At 41.6% G+C, this 7,510-nt stretch overlaps 1 protein-coding gene across 2 annotated transcripts; it reads right to left on the reverse strand.

Moving 5' to 3' along the window:
* Nucleotides 1-1,964: 1,964 nt before the first annotated feature.
* LOC120286790 (transcription factor bHLH25-like) lies at nt 1,965-6,606 on the reverse strand. Of its 2 annotated transcripts, XR_005545502.1 has the most exons (6): nt 6,434-6,606; nt 5,634-5,902; nt 5,345-5,520; nt 3,131-3,511; nt 2,220-2,630; nt 1,965-2,128 (listed from the first exon to the last, which is right to left on the reverse strand). XR_005545502.1 is itself a non-coding variant. In XM_039299292.1 (5 exons), the coding sequence occupies exons 2-5, from the start codon at nt 5,878-5,880 to the stop codon at nt 2,529-2,531; spliced, it is 906 nt and encodes a 301-aa protein (XP_039155226.1). In that variant the 5' UTR covers nt 5,881-5,902; nt 6,434-6,606; the 3' UTR covers nt 1,965-2,528. The 2 variants fall into 2 exon arrangements, 1 of the variants encoding a protein (XP_039155226.1); XM_039299292.1 differs by having other exon boundaries at nt 1,965-2,630.
* Nucleotides 6,607-7,510: the final 904 nt, after the last annotated feature.

The raw sequence follows: 7,510 nt of genomic DNA on the forward strand, positions 1-7,510 counted from the left end.
TGGGGTGGGTCGATTAGAAACCCTAAGCGAAGTATCGGGAGAAATACTCGCTCTGCGCAACCCGGAGAAATTAGGATCGGGGACTTGATTACACTAGTTAATCACTAATGCCCTTTCGGTACTAATCTTGTTTAAACCCTAAGGCTTTTTGGATTTTTGAGGGATTTTTCCATACATTTTGGAGGAAAGACATTTTTGAGTCTTTTCTCATTTTTGGACATAAAAGGATTTTGGATTTTTTTTTTTTTTTTTGGAAATATACAAGTCTTTTTGGCTTTTTCTGAAATTTTTGGCTTTTTCATGAATTTTTGGCTTTTTTTTTTTTTTTGGATTTTGGCATTTTTGGAAAATATGGAATATCTTTGATTTTTTTATTTTCGGAAAATAAATATTGTTTTAATATTTTTCAAAATATTTTTGGAAAATAAATTATTTTTTGATTTTTCTCGATTTTTTAGAAAATAAAACATTTTTTCGACATTTTTTTAATATTTTTCGATTTTTTGGAAATTAAAACATTTTTTAATATTTTTTCGAAAATAAAACCCTTTTGATTTTGATTTGATTTTTTTTTTTTTGAAAATAAAATAAAACCGACCCGGCCTCGGATCCGCGGGTTGGGTCCGACCCGGGTCGGATCCGCGGGTTGGGTCCGACCCGGGTCGGATCCGCGGGTTGGGTCCGACCCGGGTCGGCACCCAAATGCGGACGGGCCCGTGCGGCCCCGACTGGATTTTTCATTTTTTTTTTTTTTTTTTTATTTCGTTAAAAAAACGACGCCCGTGGCCGGGCGTTTGGGACGCCCGCCCGGCCCGACGACCCGGTCCACGACCCGTTCCGCGACCCGGCTCATCCTTGCGAACCCTACCCGGCCCGGATCCGAATCGCGACCCGGTCTTCCGCCGCGCCCGCACTGTGGAATCCCTACCCGGTTCCGAATCGCGGCGCCGAGGCACGACGGGGGGCGACAACGGCGGCGACGGCGGGCGCAACGGCGACGGCGGCAGCGGCGGCGGCGGTAGTGACGAGAGTTGAACTACGGAGGGGGAAACTATGGCGGCGGCCTGCGGCGGCGGTGGCGGTAGCACTACCCGCTCGTGGCGATGGCGTCCGGATGGTGGTGGTCAACAACTCGGTTTCCGATCTGGTGCGGCGTCGACGGACCGATCACGGCTTCGCGCAGGCTGGGGCACGACAACAAGCCGTCGAAGCAACGGGGCGTCGGGGCGAGGCGAACGGCTGCGCACGGCGTCCGGCGGCAAACAACGGCAAAAAAAACTCGACCGGACCCTCCTCGGCCTTGATTTCTCCTCACTCGGGCCAGATCCGAGCCTCCACCTACGGATCGACCTTCTCGAAAGTCACTCGCCGCCCGCCTTCCCGAAGTCTCTCGGTGGAGGGTGGGCCGAGCTCGCGACTCGAGCTCTCTCTTGCGCCCTCGCCCGATCCTTCCCGATGTCTCTCGAAGGATTTCCGAGCTCGCCACACCCTCCGACAATGCTTGCGGTCACCTATTTATAGGCGAAGGAACTCCGGTCGACGGAGGGCTCGGTCGCCGGCCTCGGCTTGCCCACCGGTTCCGCTTGGCTGAACCGGTCCCATCGAGCTTTCAAATGGCTTCGCTCGCATTAATGGCACTTTGCGATCTTATCCCTCCGGCCGACGTCGCCCTACACTCCTCGGCCGTAGGCCGTCCTTCGCGCGTCGCCGGCCACCGCGCGTGGATGCAAGCGACGAGGAAGAAGAAGAGAGAAAAGGAGCCGGCCAAGGTTGAAGGAAAATGGGCCATATGGGCCACGCGGAGGGAGAAGAAAAGGAGAGAAAAAAAAGATGGGCTGGGCTTTTGCTTTTTTTGGTGTTTTTATTTGGTTTTGTTGTTGTTTTGTCTTTTTATTATCTATTTATCCGAAAAGACAAAATTAAAACTTAATTAATAAAACTAATTAAAATTGAGGTGTCAACAATCTCGACAAAGGTTATCTCTTCTTTCCAAGTGAGAGGACCCGTGCCAATGAACTACACAGAAGGAAAACTTGGTTCCTGCTGGATTGGTTCATGAGAGTGGACTCTTGCTTTGTTCCAATTCCATCATAATCCTCATAAGCCATGAGCCCTGTGAAATGCTTAACTGTAGATACAGGAAAATAATCATAATAGATGACCAAATCAGAGTCGTAAAGCAAGATTTAACAATGGGTCAAGCAAGATGAGAGATCTACCACAAAGAAAACTATAGTAAGAAGGATAAAGAAGATAGCCTCGTACTCCCTGCAAGCAGTTCAAAACAGGTGACAAGGGCGATAGAAGCGAGACCAATAGAGAAAAAAAAAGCCATGAGGGCAAGAGGAGTGACAATTGCCCACAATTCTTGCAGTAACACGTGGTTAAATCTTGCACTAACAGATAATTACCACAATTAGTTAGAAATTACAATTCACATAGTAGTACAATTAACCACGAGTCTTGCACTAACCCGTAATAAAGAACATCTCTAGGACATAGACCATGGCAGAATACCAATTTTTTGCCTAACAAGCTGACCGTTTTGAAGATGATCCGAGGAACATGGTCAGAGCATCGCGTAGTTTTTCGACAATCTCCTCAAGTGTCAAGCAGTTCTCATTTTCTATCTGCAAGTAATGTATACGAAACAAGTATGATTTCTTTATAACTGAAGATGAAATACCATAACTCTGCTCTGAATAAGAAGAGATTAATTTATACAGCAACCTGTGAGTAAATCTAACAAAAATGCAACAAAAAGTGGATTGAACATGCTCTAGGAATTCGTGCACATATGATATTTAATTTTTAACAGTAGTTTCCTTTGGCATGTGGAATTAGTAATCTTCCCTCATTTATTGTTATTTTAGATTTTAAAAACGAAATGCAAAAGCTTCTGGGGATCACGAGAAGTGACGCCAAAGCTCGTATAATTAACAAGGAAACATATTACGGACATTTCCATACCAAAATCAGAATAAGAAGAAAGGAAAAAATCTGGATAACAGTTTGTTTCCAAGAATATCTGAACCGACAATATGCTCTCAACAAAGGATCAGGAAAACCAGTTGAAGTTTTAAAAGACTACTTTTCATTGAAACAATTTGAAGAAATTGGCAATAATTACCTGGGCCATAATTATGATATCCAAGAGGGAACTCCCAAATGCTAGGACGCTGATATTTAGAGTTGTCAAGTTCATGTCCTCCATTTGTTTCATCAATTCCTTGATGCAACCCTTGTGCTTCTCGCACTGGACTTTAATCAAAACGTTCTTCCCCGATACCTGTGCTTCGACCTCGGGTAGTTGCTGCTCGATGAGTGGGTCATATGACTTCCCGTCGGATGAAAAACATATGACGCCATCACCACGTTGGAGCGATGGCTTCTTTGCAAAGATCACGGATTCCACGGTTCTCGTGGCCACCTCTTCCTCGAGGATCTTCACACGTTCCTCGAGCTGTTTCAAGTACTTTATCGTATCTCCTAGGACAGAAGCCTTATCCAGCTATGCAACCATAACATTTATCAATTTTTTAGCAGGAACAATGAAGGCTTATAATGTGAAGAATTGGAATACAGTGCCACGTTTTTGGTCCCTATGTTTTCTAGCGATTGATAAAGGTCGTTGTAGGTGGTGGAACCTTTGTTATGTTGACTATTTCAATAAGAGGTGAGTCTCAATTTCCAAACAATCCTTAAGCAAGTACCTGTATAAATCAGACTATTTTACCTAGAGGCCAAATTTAAGTTGTTTTGCCAAGCATCTTACCTCTTAAAAGGGTTTTGCTTTCCTCCATCGTTTGTAGGGATTAGTTTTCTGATTAATGAGACGACTGTGAATAGTATGAAAAGAATGCTATAGGTACTCTCTAATGATCTCAAATCACTAACTAGCATATACAAATTGGTATGCATGAAATATGACTTATTTGATTGATTGTCCTTTGATAGTCATGATAGTGAAAATTAAGCAATAGAAAACAAAATTCAAGTTTGATTTTAACTCATGAAGACAAAACTAAGGATCTAGATGTGGTAAGCAACTAGAAAGAGATCGACACACCTCTAGACAAGTTCAGAATTGTTTAACGATAGGTGGATAGAATCTTATCGGATTTTAAATGTGTGAATAGTATATAGTAATATTTTATTAGAAGAAGGAATATCCAATCACTAACATGGTGCAAATATGTATCAAACCATCTAAATCAACTCAATAATCGTTGAGCTTGAGTGGTTGAACGATTTTCATGAATTCCATCGTAATAATACTTGACATTAGCAACGCTTTGCCCATATGTAGTTGGGTATTAATCTAAAATGATAATCATGATTCACTTAAATTGTCTATCACCGATTTACAGTTTCTTAGTTTATGGGCAAATTGTGTAAGTTTAACTTTACTCCTTAAGAGAACAGACACATGTTCTCATGAATATGATGGTCAAAACTAGTTTAATTCATTAACTACAAAAACAAAACAAAAAACCCAGTCGCAAGAACAGAAAAGCTCTTTTCCTCAAATTATTAATCTCTCTAATTCTCTGATCTCAGTCTTTGGTCTCGCCCTCTCATGGATTCCTCTCTCGTTATTTGAAGTCAGCAATTGCTTTCTACCTTTTTATCTACGGTGTATTGGCATATAATCTCTAATCTGTGTATCTAAAAGCTAGACTTTTGAAACTGGTATGCTACCCTCAATAAACATACACTAAAAAAATCATGTATGTCCTCCAATGTCAATTTAAAAGAACAGCATGTAAGGCCACAATCCAAGTACCCATTTGCAAATGTCAATCTCAAAAGTCTACCTTTTTATCTAAGTTGCATATAATCTCCAATCCATGATTCTAAAAGTTAGGTAGACTCTTGAGATTGGTATGCTACCCTCGATAAACAATTTTTTAGAGTATTTCATAAACCTGACGTCTACCTAAGGTGAGTTTCCTTACCATAAATAAAAAGTAATTAACTTTTCCATTACTCATTATGCAAAGTCAAGGATTAAGCAACGAGGTCCTTCTTGTTCAGTAGGGAGGAAGATAAATGTGGGTCCTCCAACTAGTTAGTATAGCATAAGTGTTATAACCCTTTCATTTCTGCAAATACATATCCTATCAAGAGGGCCCTAATTTTTTTTTTCCGTATATCAAAAAGACAAATATTAGCTTAATGTGACTTATTAATATTTGGTTTAAGTTTTGAACCCAACCATAATTTCTCAAATGAAACCAAGATTGCGAACACACCCAATAGAGATATATGATAAAGGTGGAAAAAAAGGAACAGTTATCAATCCTTCAGGAACTTTCACACAAAAATAATTCATTTGGAGTACCTTTGTAAGGCCCGGAATGATGGATGAAAGAGCAATGAACCGCTGGCTCAGTTTCTCCCGGCGCTTCCTCTCTGCAATAACGTGTTCTGGTCCATGCAAAGTTGTTCTACTAAATGTACCACCATCACCACTTCTCTTCATCTTCATATTTTCCCCATCTTGCAACTCATAGGTTCCTAGAAAACAATTATAAGAATAACAGAAAAAGAAGAGAGAAATATTTCATTTCCATACTCCACCAAAAATGTTTCAGCCTTCAAAAATTTGTCAGTCCACAAGCCTCACTTACTAGGATATTGCGGAGACGTGTTTGGGTACAGATCTGAGTTTTGAAAGGATATAATTTGAGAATTTGATGATGGAGATGGTTTCATTTGAGGGTTTTTGTGCTCGGTTGCAATAGGGACATCACGCGAGTGGCCAACGTTTTGGATTTGATTTGACATGTAGGTTGATGCTGAAGAAAATGAAGTAAATTGATTAAAGCCAGACTCAGTGGGAGAGTAACCAAAGGGATTCATTTGATATTGATCCATGAAGGCCGGATTTTCCGTCACCCTGACAAAAATTCAAACAATGTTTTGAGCACTCGATCTGCCTAAAACTTCAAGATTCTGCTAAAAGAAAAACACTGTGCACTACTACATAGCAAAATTGAAGAAAATCTATCATAAAATACTTAATTATCGGAAAAATAGCATAATCCAAACCACACATTTCTGTGGCCAAAAGAAAACGAAAGAGGTCCCAAACCAATGGAGATGGACTCCATTATGAAGTCTCGTTCCAACAAAAAAGCTTCACGATTGGAACTTCTATTGTTCTCTGTTCCCTGGATCTCTTCCTTGAGAAAGAACAACAGAAATGCTAACATAAAATCGATAGATCCAAAACCATTACCAACCCAAACTAGCGAAAGAATAAGAAAAAGAGAAGTGGGAAGAGAGAGAGAGAGAGAGAGAGAGAGAGAGAGAACATTTCCTTTTGTAGGACCTCAAGAACAATGCAACACAACGTAATGTCAGCAAGTAAACAGCCCTCGAGTAAAAAGATTTTAAAGGGGTCATTTGTAAGTGAAGCGAAGCTCACCAACGAAGGAGGAGAAGGAGGAGGTCGGCGAGGGTTTCTGTACTTTCTTGAAAAGCTTATGAAGTTGCTGAGCTTTCTGTATCTTGGTTTTGTTTAAAGGGCACGCACCAACTCTCTCTCTCGATGACCAAAATTAATTTCTGTACTTCTCCCCACGCATTCATTGGCATGTAATGTCAGAAAAAAAAAAAAAAAGAGCACCGCCTCTCTCTCCCTCTCTCTGGATTTTTCCAGATTTCTCTCCCTTTCTCTGCTGCACCAGAATTTTCTCCCCCTCTCCAGACTTTTCTCTCCCCCTCTCTCCGGGTTTTCCTCACCGACTTTACATCCTATAAATAGGGGTTCTTGCCCCTTGTGTGTGTGTGTGAAAAGTGAGAGGAGTGTGTGATGTGAGTGGAGTGTGTACGTGAGTGTGTGAGTGGGTGGAGTAGGTGACATGAGTGTAGAGTGATAGAGAGTGAGTGGGTGTGTGCAAGAATTGTGTTCGTGTGAGGTGTGAGAGGTGTATGAGAGTAGTGTGTGTAGAGAGTGTGTAATATTGTTTATATAAAATAAAGCAATTGTTTTACTTGTACATCCACTTGCTTCTCAACAAGTGGTATCAGAGCAGGTTGTCAGAGACCGTGCAAAGACAATGGTTGGGGACCATTGTGAGTGAGTAGGCGGTCAGGGATCATCGAGCCAAGGAGCGAAGAAGCGAAGGACGTCGGAGTTCTACCAGTGCACAATTTGGGATTGTGGAGTTTGTTGGTCCGAGACCAGGCTTACTTGGTATAGTGCGGGGCATTATACTCAAGTCATGATGACGGATTTCTCGATTTCGGTAAGTGGCACCGAGAAGCTCAACAACTCAAATTCAACAACTCAAATTATAATAATTGGAGTGCCCGCATACAATATTACTTGCTAGGACAAGATTTGTGGGATATTGTTGGCGGGAGCAACACCACCCCACCCACGAATGATAGCGAATTAAGAAAATGGAATATAAAATCGGGTAAGGCTCTTTATGTGCTTGCCGTGACTGTTAAAGATGAATTACTGCAACACATAAAGAGTGCGACGACTCCGAAGGAG

Source organism: Eucalyptus grandis, chromosome 8 (genome assembly GCF_016545825.1).
Source record: "Eucalyptus grandis isolate ANBG69807.140 chromosome 8, ASM1654582v1, whole genome shotgun sequence".
Taxonomy (NCBI): domain Eukaryota; kingdom Viridiplantae; phylum Streptophyta; class Magnoliopsida; order Myrtales; family Myrtaceae; genus Eucalyptus; species Eucalyptus grandis.